The sequence below is a fragment of the Falco punctatus genome (assembly GCF_963210335.1).
Source record: "Falco punctatus genome assembly, chromosome: 8".
NCBI lineage: Eukaryota > Metazoa > Chordata > Aves > Falconiformes > Falconidae > Falco > Falco punctatus.
This window is the reverse complement of record NC_137588.1, coordinates 41409265-41427452: the sequence shown is the minus strand read 5'-3', so window position 1 is coordinate 41427452 and position 18188 is coordinate 41409265. Positions and strand designations below refer to the sequence as shown.

Sequence of the window (18188 nt, the reverse complement as noted above, 5' to 3'; positions counted from 1 at the left end):
TGTTTGAGGCATCTGTTTCAGTGTGTGTGACTGGGCAGGCTCCTGGCTCTGGGAGGGTATGGGGAGAAGAATCAGCTGGAAAAAGGTGTATTGAGTTCAGGGCACATTAATTTTTCAGCATGTAAACTCCCCCTTTTGCTTACAGTTCTCATTCCAAGAGAACTTTGAAATAAAATGGAAGTGCAAAGTCAGAGGAGGATTTCTTTTCCGAGGAGGAATGTTCTTCCTTTTCTGCTGTCGTCCTTGTTATTTGCTCCCCTTGGGGGCTGAAATGGTTTGGCAACTCTACCTTAATTTCAAAGCAGCATGGGTCTAACATTGAAAATAACTTATTTTCATAGTATTTGACATCTTAGTATGCAGGAAAAGGACAGTGCACCAAACCAGTGCAAGAAGAGCACGACAAATACACCTCCGGTATTACTATTCTAGGAAACTGTTAGTGGGCAAATAGATACAGTTGAATATGGGAAACCAAAAGGCTGCTAGCACTGCAGTTGATTTTTAATTTGCTGCTGGCTGAGGTACGTGTGACTGTAGCACCTCTTGCTGTTTAGTGCATGCAAAGGCATGGATTGATTACCTGCCAGTATGGAATAAATTAAAAAAAAAAAAGTAGTGCTGGAGTATTTATGGAGTTTGTGTACTTTTGCATGGAGCGATCTTTAAGATTGATGTTGGTAAGATCAGATGCCTTAAAAATAAAGGCTGGAAAAACCTGATGAAGGTAATAAACACTTTGGATTTTATCTGTACCTCACTAACAAATGTTGAGAAGTAAATCCTTAGAAAAAAAGTTTTACATTTTCATAAGGTATCACAGTGCATGGGAGTAGTGAGAAGCTATAGGTTTTAAATCAAGTCTTTAAATCTATAGGTTTTTAATTGAACTATAAGTTTTTAATTGAACTATAGGTTTAAAATCAAGATGAGATGTTAAGAGACGTTGTAAAACAATCAGTGTTTGCAAATATCTCTGTTTCCTCTCTGATGATGGTGGTGTTTCGATGTTAGAGCAGCAGTGGTGCCATATGAAGGCTGGAGAACAGTCTGAGGGATGGAAAGCATGCGGCAGGGCCTGGGTGCCCTTTCTGTACATGCTCGTACCCTTTGCCCGCCCTTCCCTGCCCCTGGAGGTTGGACGAGGGGCCGTGCCCCTCCGCACCCGCACCAACACCGGGTATTTCCACGGCTGCAGCTCCCACCGGGAGCCGAACCCGGGGGGCAGCGGGCGGGCAGCCCTCCGCTGCGGGGAGGGGCGGGACAGCGCCCGGGGGCTTCCCGCCTCCCGACGAGCCCCGGCGGCGGGGCGGCGCGGCGCGGAGCAGTCGTGTACCCCCGGCTCCGCCGTTTCGCTTTCAGTTTCAGCGGGGTCGGGCGGGCCCGCGGCGGAGGCGCCGCACAGGGCCGAGGCGGCAGCGGAGCGACGGCTATGGCAAGTGTCTGCGCGGGCGGGCCGGGCCGGGCCGTGAGGGGATCGCCGGCCGCCCCTCTGCGGCCCTGGCGGCGGGAGGGCCCAGCCTTCCTCCCGCTGCGGGCGGGCCTGGGGGCTGCCCCCGCACAGCGGCGGGGGTAAGGGCCAGCGAGGGGCGCGGGGCGGCGGGATGGGGGCGCGGGAGGCGCGGCGCCCCTCACGGCAGAGGGGAGCCCTCGGCGCACGGCCCGCGCCCCCCGCCCTCCAGAGCTCTGCTTTCCCTCGCACGGCTCTTCAAAATTCCGTTTCTTACTAAGGGTGAGGACCGGTGAGGCCTGTGGGTAAGTCTCCATATCGGATCGCTTTGTGGGCGGCCATCCGTGTAGCGGTTTTACCGAAAAAGCGCCGAACGGGTGCCCTGACGGGTACCGGTGCCCAGCACAGCGCAGCTCCTCGCCTTCCCGCCGAAGGCAGCCGTGACTCGCAAGTGATTCAGCACAAACGAACTGTGTGTTCACAGGGTGTTTTTCTTTCTTTTTTTTTTTTTTTTCTTTTTTTCTAACCCCAGTAGTAGGCATGAGAGTTGCTCCAAAATACCAGCTGGCAAGGTGTGAGATGCTGTCTGGCAGTTGAGTGCCTCTGCTCGTGCGCGGGCTGCGCAAAGTGTGAGAAAATCCTGCGTATAGCTCTGTCAATCTCAGAAGCACCCTGTTTATATTCTCTTCATGTTGTCTCATTAGTGCAGAAACTTGCTTTCACATGAACGTTACCACCGAAATAATTGCCCGATACAATTAAAGCTCCTGGCTCTTTAAATTTGATGGGTGATAAAGGCCTCATGTCTTTATGAATTAAAAGCTCGCTTGGGTGCAGTGTCTCATTGAATGTGGCTCCTCACTCCCTTCAGAAACACTGCTATGGTGGTCCACGAGGCTTTCGATGCACGTCAACGAAGCATTCGCCCCCAGCAGCGCATTCTGCAGACTTTATAACTGCTGTGCTGGCCCTAATGTATTATGCAGCCCAGGTCCCAAAGAAACTTTGTAAGGGATGTCTGAAGAATTTAGATGGAGCGACTGACCTCAAGTACAGCCACTGAAGTTACTGCCCATTCCCATGAACGCTGCCACGCAGACATACTAAATTATTTACTTTCTTCCAAAAAGTCAATGGGCTGTTACAAAATTTACTTGGTGGTCCACCCTTTACAGTAATTCTGCTGTGATATTCCCAGTGAAATATTACTGTTTATGTCTGTGTAATGAGAATGGAAAGAAAACATAATTTTCTTAACAGGACATGGATGCAAATCCTATTTAGGATGGGTTTTGTGGTTTGCAGCATTGGGAGGTTTTGCTCTGATGAAAATCATGTGTGTAGTTAGTTGTTTTACGCACTGCGAGTCTCAGATGACTGGGATTATGTTCTTTCAGTTTAACAAGGTTATCCATTTAGTAAGTGGAGAGAGATGAATCGAGCACACCCCCTAGATCCCAGCTCTCATGAATTTAATAAGTAAGGACAGTCTGAATCTCACCCTTCTACTCTGAAAAGACAGTCCTTACTGAAGAGTACAAGCAATTAAAATTTTCATTCTCTTCAAATTTAGAATATTGGTGTGAGAGGAAACAAACTTCTCAGCGTGACACTGGACCTTTCATTTGAGAAACTGTTAAATTCAATTCTTAATTTTACTGGTGTAGGAAAAGAGGATACAGAGGAGGTGTAAATTGCACTTCAGAGTCAGGCGGGGTTTTTTACTGCACAGTCATTAAAGGTGCCTGAGTGAGTCTGGCATTCACTGGAGTCTGATTCACCGGTCTTAATTACCTACTAAACATGGATGTTGTCTGTGCAAAAGGAAGGGGAGTTGCTTCAGCGATGGAGGTGAATCTGGGTAACCTCTAAGGGAGGTCACTGGTACTCCTTGTGTTTACAGCATGCCATGTTTCTGTGTGCAGGCGACAGGACAAGCTGCTAAATCGGCAAGGACAGTTGTCATCACTGGTGTTCCAGATGGCCTTCTGCACAATGATGTCATGACTGACATACTGATAATTCATTTCCAAATGTCAAAGAATAACGGTGGAGATGTGGAAGAAGTTATGTATCCAACAAAGAAAAAAGGAGTTGCATATGTAACTTTTGAAGATCAAGAAGGTATTTAGATTAATGTACTGTAGTAAATACAGCTGTCCCCCAAAGAATTAGCCCTAGAATGTTAACCCTAAACCAGATGATTTAAAATTGTTTACTGGTACTAGGGTTCTGTAGAACTGGGAGGCTAACACCTCTGTGTTAGTCAAAGTTTTAGGATGTTATTTTTGTTCATTGAAGTCTTGAGTCTACACAGGCTTCGTGCAAAGCATTGTTATGTTTGTTTTGAGGAATAAATTTATACCATGCATAACAGATAGGACTTTTATAGTTGTGCTTTTGAGAATAAATCTCTGCCAATTAACATTCTAAGATGACAGGCTTCTGTCTCTGAACAGTTTTGGCTAATACATAAAATATTAAGCAACCATATGGAATTGTCTGCATGTATGTATGGGAAATTGCAAGGGAAAGCATCAAGAGAAAAACACCCATGAAGTGTTCTGCCGTCAGACTTGCAATGACGCATTATTTTACTGCTCAACAAGTGAAGCTGGTTTTCTCTTTAGTTGTAGAGAGTGTTCTAAAGAAGGATGAACATCGATTAGAAGACAAGAGACTGTCCAGATACTATCCGCTGAAAGTAACCCGTTACTGTGAAAATGTAAGCTTATTTTTAATTTATCTAGTTGTACTTTGATTGCTATGTTAACCATTACATAACTTCTCTAATTCAAAATTCTAGGTCTTCAGCTCTGTCACATCTGTCCTCAATATGTCTGTTTTCAAAGATCAATTTGTTTTAGAAGATCTGATACAAGAAATTAAAAAGAAGAGCACAGCTTTGCACTTTGGTCCTTTGCAATCCAACGGGCATATTTCTGTTCAAGGGTCATTTCCAGCAATCAAATTGCTCAGAGACTTTCTCTTACTAAAAGCAAAATCCCTTTCAGAGAAGAACCAAAGAGAAGAAAGTCAGTCCTGTCAGAGACGAGGGAGGAGGCTACAGCAACACAGACTTACCATGGAGATGAGTAATTTCACTCGTGATGCGGAGGGGGAAAAACAAATGGTTGTTCTTGACACAGATATATTTCACTACATGAAGTACTGTTTCCCCAGGACATTCCTAGTAAATGATGATGTTGTAATTTCTGACATCACTGATGGTGATATAACTACAGTATATATTGAGAATGCTGGAAGTAGGTCTGATGTGAGACAGGTATTAAAAGTCAAAGAGAAAATTGAAAATAAGTTTATAAAACTCCATAACTTTTTACGTAAAGAAAGGATCTACTTTGAGGAGCACACCAGAAATGAAAAGCAGAGATGTCAATGGGCATGTGAAAGTCTAAAACCCCATTACCCTTATGTTTTGGTCATTCCTTATGATACTCACATTGATATTATAGGAAATGCTGCTGAGATTTTTGCATTTACAAAGGAAGTGAGCAAGAAGATTCAGAGCCTGTTTCAAACCAGGTAGAAACTTAAGTGTTGATGTTGATTACACAGTGTGCTTCTCACACGGACTGTCCTGGTGCAACCTGTGCACCTCCATGTCACTGCAGATCTCCTGTGTTTCTCCCACTCACAGGCTGGGTAAGTTTGCACATAAGATCTCTTATCTCTCCTGAGCTTCGAGACCAAAGAAGTTAGGCTTTTTCTGCCCAGATACAGCCACATTTTTTCCTTTCATTAACTGCGTTCTGGGCACATGCACACTCATTCTGTCTTGTTGTCAGGGAGCATATGACAAAAGAATTTTTTTAAGAGTTCTCAATTAGCATAAGAACTCAGACTGACAAAGCTGGGTGAGCCAACCTGATAGGAAATGCTGCATGGAGGCTGACTTATGTTTCTTTGTGCAAAGAGATGACCACTGAAAACAGGAATGGTGTCCTTTTTCTGTTGCCTTTATCTGCAGAAGGAAGTTCTCATCATTGAGATGCACAAAGAAGATCAGCCTTTGGCACCTGAGGGGATTAAATGCTTATTAAATTTGCAGGCTTGTCATGTCGTGATAAAGACCTGAGAAGGTGGCATTGGAACTTCTTCACAGTAGAAAATAAGTGAGTTTGTTTTCATAGGAGCAATAACTTTTTTTTTTTCCCAGCTGTAACAGCATCAGCAGCATCCCTTGACAGCATGCTATTTAGACAGGAAGTTTTCATGTGGAAATCTTGGGGTATTTAGACTTTTGAATCAGTTTTTTGATTATGCAAATCCGATTCTATATCCATTACAGGGTCCGAATACCTATCCTAATTTAGGTGTTTTAGAAAATAACATCTGTTTTGTGATAACAGTGTGTTCAGAATACTGTCTCAAAACATACAGTGGACCAGCTTTTTTGTTGTATGTGCTGGAAAAATTTTAAGTTTTTATGTCATTAAAGAAACTAGTTATACAAACTATTGCGTCCATGTTCTATTAACCACCCCCCAGACTTCTGGTTGGAGGCCCAAATTAATTCCTGAACAAGGCTTTAGGCATTTTCTTGTCATGACTGATTATCCATTGCAGTTATGCCAATGAAAGATAAAGTTGTTAAAACCGTGCCAATGCTGTGTATTAAAATATGCAGTTGAAGTGGGAAGATGATGAGCTTAAGTACTTTGCTGAATTGGAAGGGGAGGAGCAGTATTTAAAGGCTTAATCTCTTTCAAGTTCTGCTGGAATCCATAGGTTCACCGAAGGGGTCAGAGATGGGGTGGCAGATGGATGCCCAGAGGCAGGCCCTGGAAGAGCCCCTCTTCTGTACCCTGTGGAGCGCAGACAGCTCTCTAGTGCCGGGCTGGTGGTTTCAGCTGCTCCTCATAGAGCTTAAGCAAAGATGGGAAGTTTTTCAACCTTGTAAAAGAGAAAATCCTGTATAAGGGATAATCCTTTAATGAAATTAGTGAGCTTTTCTAGTGCCTTGATTGGTCTTCCCTTTTCTGAAAAGCCTGGGTTTTCTGATTTGTAACAGTATTATTTCCTGTTCACTTCAATAAATGTTTAGGGCTAGACTGGTAAGCGACTGGCATTGATGTTAGTTTGAATCCTGACTGGTTACTACTGGCTGGGTGTCGCTTTTTGAGTCAGGTTTGACAACAGAACAGCTTGCAGCACCAGTACAGGTGTCATTCAGGTCTGGCTGGCAAGCAGGTCATTTTTACTGGACGGTTTTCAGTCAATAACTTAAAATCTTGAAAACATCACATTTGAATAAGATTTTATTGTTGAATCCTGGTTCAGTCATGACAGCCTCTCTTCAGATTCACTCCTCAAACACCCCTTTGCCACAGCGGCCTTGGCAGTGCCTGGCTGCTGAGCGCGGGGCCTTTCTCACCCGCTAGCCAGCATTGTCTCATTGTTTCCCCAGCGCTCTCCCATCTGCTGTCTCTGGTCTCATACTGAGGATGTCATTTCTTTAGACAAAAAGAGCTTTGCCATGGTTGTTTTGTTTATGGAGTGCCTAATAAATGGGGGTCTGGGTCCAGGGTGGATTAGTACATAGTAGCTATTGTTATGCTCCAGGCTTTCCAGGGCTACCTTTTCATGTCAGATTTGCATCGGCATCAGCCAGAAACACCCCACCTTTGTCACCTTCGATGGTTCCTTGTAGCTGTGCAAGGACAGGGCAACACAGGGTCTTTACTAGTGATAGTGGCCTGTGACTGAGCTACTCTAATAAGATTTAGCCGCAGAGAGGAACCTGCTTTCTGTAGTGGGAAAAAAAGCTGTGATACACCAGGACAGACTGGTGTTTACTGTAAAAATATAAACAGCATTTCAACAGAATAACATTGTAAGTGAAGCACTATTTGTTCCTTCCTTCATGATGTAGATATGGTGGAAAACAATAGATGTTTAGCAAAACAAACAAACAAAAAGTACGATTTTGTCATTACCATGAATACTCAAATACAACAAAACAAAACAGTATTAGGTCTGGTAAGATAGTTGCCAGCTCTCAATCTCAGTTATTTTTACAGCAAGCAAAGCACTGCTGTATCTGTTAAATTCCACTTGAGAAAGGCATTTAGTATTTGTGTGTATTGGATAATATCCGGGAAATCATATCAGATGTTACTCCTAGATCTAAACCACCGTTTCTCACTCGGCATTCTCAGCGTCAGGTTTGCACTTCTAATTTGCATAATTTGCTTGTGGGACCTCAACAGAATATTTGTCCTTATTGCTGTGCGGATGCTTGCTGCCCTTTACCAGAAGGGGATATGTAACAATTCATGTTGTATAAATACAAAGCCCAATTCTGACTTCAGGGACAACGCCTATTGGCAAAGCCCAAAAAATAATAAAAAAGGTCACAAATAACAACAGAACCTGAGTGCAGTTCCTGGCAGCGCCCCACTACAGTCAGTGGCCTAAACGCCATTTTCTGTCACCTGGAAACCTGAGGATTTGCGAGACAATATGACATCCCTTAGCAGGGAAAATATTACACAATTCAGAGGCAAAAGGAATCTCCTTGTTGGCTGGAGGGGGTGGAGGAGGTGGATGGAGGAAGAATGATTGACTGGAGACCTTTCGCTGACACAAAGGGCTGCTCTGGGCAGCAAAAGGAGGACAAAGCCTCCTTTAGTCCCCATTGTACCTGGGCATTTAATATGCAATGTAAAAGATGCATTCAATTCCTGCAGGAAGGAGGTTGTTCCATTAGGAAAAAAGCCCTTCTCGCAGGTTTTATTGTCATCGAAACTGTCTGTGCCACCTTTGAGTTGCATTGAAACTTTCTGTGTGCTTGTTAAAAAAGCTCATGCTACAAAAGACCTGTCAGGTCTCCTGAAAGACTGCAATGCCAGAGTGACATTTCCTTAAAGAAGCACTTGCTACTTTTGAGATCCATGTGTCTTATTTAAAAAAAAAACAAAACAAAAAAGAAAACGATGTGTAGGAAAAATAAATAGTGTTACTAGCAAATAACTCGTTGTTTAAGACAACTTTTAGGCTTACATCTTCATCTGGCCACACTAGAGACTGGAGCATGAAACCCAGATAAAAACAGATGATATTCATCAGCTGAGAGTGAGCTCAGGGCGGCCGGTGAGTCAGTACCTGCAGCCCACTGGGGTCGGATGGGGACATACTCCCACCGGGAGAGGAGATGAATTTAGCAGTCTGTGTATCCAGAGGAGCTGCGGCTCTTGCTTGGCTCTCACTTGGCTTCGGTTCGGCTCTCAGGAGGTTCTAAACAAACACACACATTCCTGTTTTGTTGCACATCTACAACAGAAAAGCAGCTGTAGAGCCAGGCCAGGCTAACGCTGGGGCAGTTCCTTCTCCAGTGCACAACATTTCTGTTGTGGCTTCTTCCCTCGCTGGTGGGTGTTCATGGGATACATGACTTCTACCCAATTTAATCCAAAGTAACTCATTCCTTATCCTTTGGGCTTCTACCCTTCAATCTGCTGCAGTTACTGATGAAAGGACCTTTTCCATCCCTCTCTTTTAAACTAAGAGTGTAGCGAAATCACATGTAGATACTTTACCATTTTCATCTACCATTAGAGGATGGGAGTCTTCCCTGATTGCTGCAGCAGGCTGCCTGAAGAGAACCAGACAGTTTGGCTAAGAGAAAATAAATAATTCATTACAAATTTTAATTAAGATTTTAAAAAACAAACAAACCAACAGAAAAAATGAGTCAAAACTGCACAACAATTCAGAATTGACAGCACCTGGTCTGGTTGTACTTACTTTTTCCTTAGCTATAGCGAGCTGTGGAACATCTGCTGGAAACAAGTCCCTTTTTCTGCTTCGCCTGACACAGCTTTCCTTTGTCTCCTGACACCCATTACTGACCTTTAAAGAAATCTCCTAAAAGTAACTCAGTTAAGAAGAAATACTACCTCTAAAGGCAGCAGCCACTGCTGCTGGAGCATTACATTAAAGCCATTTTTCAGGTGTATTTCCCCCCTCGTTACTGCTACTACCTTTGTAACAGGAGCAGTATGGATCAGGGCCTGCTACACAGAGTACTTTAAAAAAGAAAAATAATAATCTGTACGAAATAGGGGAAAAACAAAGTTCTGTTATCTTTGCACAGGTGAAATCGTTTCATACTCCTTAAATTCCTGACATGGTGGAGGAGGAAGCACATTGCATGCCGAGCGCTGTACGCACAGATGGCAGCGCTGTCGCTTGGCCCAAAGCGCGCAGAAGAAGGGTGGATCTCCTCCAAGGTAGAAGGTATGGCTGACAGTCACAACTCGTCCTTGATCAAGATATAAGCAGCAGGCTGTGCGTAGTGCATATGGAGCTGCACAGCCTATTCCTGAGCTGTGCTCCAGGAACAGCTTGATATTTCCTGGCAAGCTCAAGGGTACCAGAATACGGAGATGGTCCGTGTCGGGTCACGTCTTGACTAACAACTACCGATGCGATCTGCTTCTCGGGCTGGACGGGAGCAGCTGAGCAGGGGCCACCTCCCGCAGAGGGTTCCACCAGCAAGACTTTGTCCCATCCGACTTCTCCTGCCATAAACCCGAGGAGCACAAGAGGGAGCCAGATGCTTTGGAGCTGAAAACCCAAAGTCTCTGCTGGGGTCCTGCCCAAAGGCACGCGGTGGAAGAAGGAGATGCCAGAAGCAAGTCCTGCTTTGCCCCTTAGCCGGTGGAAGCAGAGCCCAGATCACATTTGCTTGGAGCAGATGTTGGGAGTGGTTGCTTCCAGTCTTTCATCGCTCAGGAGGTGCTCTTACATCACCTTCTTTCAAGTTTATAGGAAAACGGGTAAGGAAATTGGGCACTTACTGATTTCACACTGAAATTACAGATGGCTAAGATGACCAGAAGCCCAAGCACTGCTGTAGTTAATCCCTTCTTAAACACCATCACTGCAGCCTGCAGAGCCCTGAACCAGGCGAGCACAACACAGCACCACGCGTGGCAGATCACCTTGGTGTGCCCAGGAGCTGGCGGGGACAGCCGCCCCGTTACCGCTGCCCTGAGACAGAAGGGAGTTACCAGAAGGAAGAGGAGGCAAACCCCAGCAGTTCTGCTCGCTGGGGGTGATTCTCCCTGCTAACCCTCATCCCTGAAAGGTGAGGACCTCCTGTGGAAAGCTGTGCTTGAATCCTGGCTTGCCTGCACTGCTCTTGGGCTTCTGGTCTCCTCCAGATCTCACCATGTATAAGGGCTTTGGTGGAGAGACACCACCAGCTTGCAGCCACTGCTCCATTGAGGAATTTAATCCTTCCTGCACATAAGAATAACCCATCCCACCTCCTCCTGTCGTGGCTGGGACTGAAGTCAGTGGGCAACACTGGGATACAGCCATGGGTTTGATTTTCAGTTAAGACACCCTTAAAAAAAATTACAAAATCTTCACTTCCATTTTGGCATGGATTCTGACAAATTTTTCCTAGTATTATGATAAAAGCAACATCTCTCCTTGGTGTTGCAAATAGATGTGCTCTGCCTGCCCTGCACACGGGGACTTATTTTGCAGAAACTCACCATTTTTACCATTGTCTGGGTGCTTCTGTCTATTAGCAGATAGCTCTTGTGCAGATAAAGCCAGTTCTTAACAACAGGGAAGTTTTAATGCACACAGTAAACACCCCCATGAGTACTTTCCCCCACCCTCCGGTCCAAGTTATATGAACGCTTCCCCCATGAGTTAAGGGATTTGGCATTTCTCTCAGGCATACTTTACATTTTCCAAACTTTCTGAATAACACATTGAGAGACTTAAGCATCTGCACTGCCAAACCAAATGAGAAAAGAAACGATTTTGCAGGCTCATTAATGCCTAGCACTGACAGGCCTGGAGGGGCTGCAATTTTATTTACATAGGGTAGAGACAGGCCTTTAGGGGAGTGCAGTATTATTTACATAGAGAAGAGATGTTCCTTCAGGGGTGGGGTCTCATTTAGATGCAAAAGGGACAGGAACGGAGAGCACAGTCTGACAGAGATATGGTTTTACCTGTGCTTCCAAAAACACACTTAAAACCAGTCATAAATGCTGTTCTTGGTAGCAGCTGGAGTATTTCACCCACACGTGGAGCTGTTAAGAGTTCAACTACATCAGCTATCCCACTGCTAGCAGAGCCCCTGAGAACAAACGGGAGTGAATCAGCTGCAAATGAAAGAAACAGAGAACTTAAAGATGGAAAGATTAAGAAAACCCACAGAACAACAGTGTGTATAACAACCCAAAGTCTCCTGAAGTCAAAACCAAAATAACTGCATTTATCTAGTCATGGGCTTGATGCTATTTGCAGAGCTATCCCCTGCCCCCCCCAGTGTGTCTAACCAACATGCTCTGAGGTTGCCCCGCCACATCGCAGCCTACCCACACCACCCACCTCCCCTCAGTCCCTCTCCCCGACCAATGTGGTCTGGTCTTCACCACCCCAGAGTCATCCTCCCAGCCTCCTCGAGAGCTGATGATTAATTGAAGCCAGCTGCTTGGCTCCTGCTCCTTCTTCCCACACCACTTTGCATTCCTCTTGGAGCACACGTGCTGCCCCAGAGCTGCTCTTGGTTGGCTTCCTCGCGCGCGCAGCAGTGATGCTGCAGGAACAAGGCCAGCTTTCATAGCGCTCCTCTGTGGGCTGAGCCGTGTGGGTACCAGCTGTCCGCAGTGGTGAGCTCCCTGTGCAATGTCATCAGCTGCAGAGTCACGGATTTAAAGTCTTGCTGATTTGGGGCCAGCATTATGTTTTTAGCTTTTTGTGTCATGTTCTCGGCTTTTTAATGTGGGTAACCTTGAAGAGCCTCCAGACTTGCAGTGCTGCCATAGGAATCACGTAAGGAATATCTAATCAAACAAAATATCCTCAAGAATTCTATTTAACTTAGCACAATTTAGATGCCCAGTATTAAGTCAGTTGCCTGAATTAACTTTGTAGTTTTTGGTTATAGCAAGCCTCCTTGGAAGAGTAATTTACTCCGCTTTGGAACAGGTGATGTGCAGTGCTGCCTACAGACAGCAGCCGCAGCCTTTCTTACTGTACAGGGTGCCTAGAGCAGAGTGTAGATGACAAATGTAGGTAGCCCTGGATTCTTGTTGCATATTTTAAGGAAGTCCTTTGCCTCTACTTAACTGTCTGCTTTGTTGTCCAGTTGGGACCAAAGCGCTGGCAGTGCCTCTCCTGCAAGAGCCCTCGCTCAGCCTTGCTTGCCAGGAGCCACGCGCATCCAGTATCACCCAGGTCAGCCCTTGTGTTTACAGTTTCCATATAGTGTATTTGATGGGATCGTGGGCTGGTTCATGCATTCTTGCTTAGCATTCTTCCAAGTCTCCCGGTATTTAGAGATAAAGGAAAACCTTCACACATCTTTCAGATCTCTTTCAACTCTAGGTCAAGAGCTGAATGCAGATATACAGCCTAGGTGAGGCATGATTTAGTTTCCCGAGCATTTCAGGTGCCTGGAGCCTGCAATTGCCCTGGTATCTGATAACAGACCTTCCCAGTCAGGTGTCAGGTGCCTGTGCTCCTGACCTCTTTTGCTTGGGGATGAATTCTGCATGCTGAGAGTGCCACCAAGCTGGAGCTTTAAAAACGAGCATGCTGGAGGCCTTGCAAGTGAGCTGCACTTGGTTTGCTTGGCACCTCTGCCTGAGCCCATCAACTCTTGAGTTCTTATCTTCATGTCAACTGACGCTTATCCTGCCTCTATATTAGCCAGTCCCAAGGCACATCCATCACCACTCTCGAGCTTTGCACAAATACAAACAAAAGTAAATAAATACCTGGGTCACAGCACTAAAGAGTTAAGAAAGCTGTGTTCTTCCCCAGGGGAGAGCCTATTGCAACTTGTAAACACTTGCTGTCTATTTCCAGGTGGTAATTAAAACAGCTTCCCCTCACCAAGTCGGTATTACATCAAGAGGCTGACAATTTCCTGGAGAAAACAGCTGTGTTTCCACTAATGAGCCTCAAGATCAGCAAAACGCAATGCCTGTGCACAGTTGTAGCTGCAGCTTTGGCACGTGAGACCCGAAGACCCTTTGATAATTCTTACTGGTATTTTGTAGAGGGTTTTGTTTCTCCTACTGTTGTTATGCCAACTTGCAAAAGTCTGCTTATCATGCTGTGAAGTTTTTTCTTTTAAATATTTACTGTGGGCTGTTGCTAATTCAATCAGGTGATGGTGACACATGGAATGGGCTCTGTTAGGAGAGGGCAAATTAACCAAAGCAGGAGAGGGAGGAGTGTAGGGCAGTGTGTTTCTGGGTTGCTGGAAGAAACGTGTTTTTATATCATGCAGTTCAATGAAACATAGATTTTTTTTTCATGGGGTGAATTAATTTTTGCACGTCTGGAGCAGGCATGGGAGTTTGAGAAATGGTTTCATTCCCTTCACGTGGCATATTCATGCTTTCACAAATTACTTTGCAAAATCACTGGTGTTCTTTGATAGGGAAGCTGGGCAAAATAAAGCAGAATTGTCAAATATTGCTCCTAAGTGGCCTCTGCAGATTCGTCACAACCATAAAAGGCTGGCAACAGCTATAAGTGAAGAGATAAAATAGTGATGTTCATTAATCTTAATGGTTATATCAGTGAGTAGATATTAGTAGTCCTGCTGTTGGGCTACATAGACCTGGTTTGCACATCCATGTGTGGTGTTGCTAATGGCTAGTTTATGAATTGTGTTCTGCACTGAATTTATACTTGAATTTGTGCTGTTGTATGAATAAGCAATAAATATAGGTATGGCAGGAGCATGGTGACAGCAGCAGATTAAGAGCAAAAGTCCATCCTTCCTGACTCTAGACTGCTGCTGAGGTCAGCCCAAGTTTCCCATCACCTTGAAAGGAGTCGGGACTTCAGGACATGTGGGCACTCAGGGCAGCACGTGAGGCCACGCAGAGCTGTGTCAAACACAGGTAGATTCATGTGAAAAAGGTCTCCCCATCTCATGGGCCAGCTGCTTGCTGCTGGCTTGTACTGGTCCCAGCTGCGCAATGATGGGGTGCATCTCCCAGGAGGGCGCAGGTTGCCAGGGATGCAGCTGGCTTCCCGAAAATGAGGTCTTATGTGAATTCTTGGGGCTTGGTCACATTGAAGCAAGCAGGAAGACTCATGCTTTCATTTTTACCTGATGTGGATTGACTCGGCACCTCCACCAGTACCTCGCTCCCTTGGGAGACTGCTCTCAAAATCATCTCTGTCACCTCTGTTTCTTGGTCTGTTTATCAGTAGTTTCCCACTGCCCTCATGGTGGAGGAGCCAAACCCCCTCGGCTCAAGCAAATCTGCTGCCTAGAGGAGGTTTGGGAGAGGCTGAGTTTTGCCTGTCCCAGGTTGCATGGAGGAACGATGCCAGACTGCCTGTTCGTGGTGGATCTGCAAAGGCAGAGGCACCCAGTGATGGCAGGTTTTGTATTAACTGCTCTTAGTATGGGCACTGCTCATAAGGCATGTGCTAAGGCTGTGTTCCATACCAGTACCAGTTCACCGCTGCTCAGGAAACCAGCTGTACATGTTTCATATATTAAAATATTTCTATAGATTACTAAAGGGAGGACTCTTTTCTTCTGGGCAAGATTCAACCACAGCTGAACAGATCAGTCCCGCTTTTGGCCCCTTTGGGAGAGCGTAGCAGGGAAAGCTTGTGCTCGTTGCGTTAAAAATGAGTATTTTCACTATCTAGACAGAAGCCTTCAATCTCCAGGGCCATCAGTCTGTACCCCTGACAAAGACTGAATGAAAGGCAAAACATAATTACTTACATATTACTCCATCTGACATCTTAAATATTAAGACATCTATCTAGTCTAAAATCATTCATATAAATGTGTTTGTGGCACCTTAGGCTTAGGAAATTTTCGATAGATGAAGTGATAATGTTCTTTGGTTTATTTGGGCTCCTGGTGTAATAGGATTTGGGTTTTCCTCAGGTGCAGGGGGTTTGCTACAGCCTCATGCTGTGAAGTTTTGGTTCCACCTGCCATGAGCTTTATGCTATTTCTGTTTGCCTTTGGAGGTATTTTCCATGATAGTCCAGCACATTAACATGAAATTTGAGGCAATGCATCCATTTTTTGAAAAGTAAGCATTATGTAAAATGACTATAAATGCCATGTGTTTTCATAACTGTCAAAGTATTGTAATTCCGTTGTTACTTTATGGATTGAAAAATTGAGGCAAAGAGGGCAAACGCTTGCCTAAGGCTACACATTCAATAGCAAAATAAAAATTGACAATAACACACTAAGGTCAGGCCAGAGAAATATTAACACTTTGTGAGCCTCAAGCACTTGGGAAGCATGGGACAGGAGACCCCACACCGTGTTTATGTTCCTAAAGCCCTCCGCATCAAGCTCTCTGCCTTTTGAAGGTGTGTATTTGCAGCCCTTTAACTGGCAAGCAGATTAAAAAGCCTGAAAATGAAAAGAATTGAAAATTGTGAAAATAAGGACTGCTGAGAATCTTGTGTATGTGCAGGAATTGACATTGGCATGAGGACAACAGTAGGGGATATATCATGGCTCATGATAATGCCTGAGCTGGAAAGCGGTGTCATGTAGAGGAATGAAGCTGGGTTAATTATCATTGATAATATACAGCTGTGGGCTGGCTTCAGGGGCGGTGGGTTGGCTGATGTAGATAAGGTGCAGCTGTGGCTTGTTCTGGTAAGTGATTGAGAGCCAATGAAAAGAGAGCAGCCGAGGAAGAAGTAGGGAGAGGAGAGAGTGGGCTCTGGGTGAGATGAGGAGAAGGCAGTAGAGGGGCTGGCATGAAGAGTGTGTTGGTATGAGATGGTAAAAGACCTTGTTGCAGCTTGCTAGTTTGGAGAGTGCTGCGACAATGACCTGCTGGTGTTGAAGCTGGCTGAGTGTGAGTGGGGACACTTGTACAGATTCACCAGGTGCTGAATTTGTGTGTTCACATTCAGGCTTTTCCTGATCCTCTCTCTGTAATCAGCTCTGTGCTTTTGCAGTCCATGCTTTGGGCCATTCACAGAGCTGGAAAAAACTTGGTGAAAATTGCATAAATTGAAGAGAAAGAAGAATTTTGAAAACTTTTCCCTAGACAAAGAAGTAAAACTGACTTAGCAAGCATGACTTCTTCTTGTTTAGGGAAAATAACTGCTATGTTTGACATGGTCCCTTGTGAAAATCTGTTTTTATGCAGTATGCTATATATGCCATTCCCAAAACCTGCATATTTTGTAGCCAAATCACAGAGCATGTTGGTTTATTTTGTGTAACAAACTGTGTTTCTGCTCTTCTTTGCCTGAAAAAAGAATTAACTCCAAAAAAAAGAGAACAGGGGAATTGAATATTAGAAAGTGGAGGTGTGAAAACTTAGGGGACATGGGAATAATTAAAATTATTTTACTACCCACTGGTACTTAATGTGAGTTACACTTCAAACATACACAATTTAATTTACCTCTGTAGCTGTCAGTAGTTTCACGGTGCCCGTGGAAGCTGTGCGGAGCTTGCTACATCAGCCTTTCATAGCCCTGAATCCGGGGGACTTGTTTGTCTTCCAGACCACAGAAAAGGGCTGTCCTGTGCGCTAATGAGACTTGCTGGCGTTGCAGGGTGAGCGGCTGGAGTCCCGGGGTCCCTGAGTATCACAACTCGGGTGTGGGGCTCTTTTTAAGTCCGATTTCAGCCATTGCTTGCCATGGAGGCCATAAGGTCAGAAAAGCGACCTGCCATCAGCTAGGGTGGGGGTTGTACATCTGTCTAGGTATTTGTGTTTGATCAGCGTCACAGGGGCTGTAGCAATAGGGGAAGCCGGGGATGGCCCATCTCAGCTCTATAATGTCATTTTAAAAGCTATTATTTTGATGAATTAGATGGCAGCTAATGAGGTAAGCAATAGGCTTTCACTCCTGGCTCTTCCCCGCTGGGGATGGTGACGGTCTAAGGACTTTGCAGGCAGGAAGCAGGAGCATGGATACATACACCTGGGGCACCATGTCCTCTGGGTATCATTCCCGGTGCCCTTCCCAATGTGATATCCCGAGGCTTCAGGACCCCCTATACACAGCTTTACAGAGCCTGGACATAGTGAGCTCATGTATAAAGCCAAGAAACATGTCTTTTTTTTTTTTTTCTTTTTTTTTTTTTTAACCCCCCCATCAAGAAATGCTAGAAAACAACATTAACAGCACTTCCCAGATTTGTTAGCTGCCACGCTTCTTACTTTCATCTCTGGCAATAAGCAGCTCATTAAACAAATGAAAGGAGTTTTTATGAAACTGCCTTCATCCTGTGAGCCGTGCTTCACCCAGATGCACACACAGCGTGTCCGTGCTGGGGCACTGTGGGTGCCCTACAGACAACAGTGCTGGCACAGGGAACAGGACCATGGGCTTTGTGCCTGGGAATAAGTGCTTCAGCTGAATAACTTCAGGAGTGGGGTTTCCAGTGGGGCCCATGGTTATGCTCAGGTACTACCAGCTGGCCTGGTTTTCCTCTGTTTGCCAGGACGTATCTGTCCTGATAGCCTGTGCCGCTAATGAGAGCAGGTAAGTGGTTTGCAAGAGCCGTCCTTATTGGGGTGAGACCCACGTGAAAGGCGGAAGCAGGGCTCGCTGTTCCCCATCTCGAGTTACCCTTAGCCCGTACAGGAAGCGCTGGTCCGTGGGTGATCTTATACGCCATATGTTCTGAGGTATGTGCTACAGCAGAGAGGCACAAAAGGGTGTGTTTATATTGTAACTGTTTTGTTTTTATTGTTCTTTACGGTTT

At 45.2% G+C, this 18188-nt stretch overlaps 1 protein-coding gene across 1 annotated transcript; it reads left to right on the top strand.

The window, feature by feature from the left end:
- The first annotated feature begins 138 nt into the window (after window positions 1-138).
- Window positions 139-5929, top strand: RBM43 (RNA binding motif protein 43). Its single transcript, XM_080400088.1, has 4 exons — window positions 139-1435; window positions 3376-3574; window positions 4081-4175; window positions 4257-5929. The coding sequence occupies exons 1-4, from the start codon at window positions 1058-1060 to the stop codon at window positions 4998-5000; spliced, it is 1416 nt and encodes a 471-aa protein (XP_080256214.1). The 5' UTR covers window positions 139-1057; the 3' UTR covers window positions 5001-5929.
- Window positions 5930-18188: the final 12259 nt, after the last annotated feature.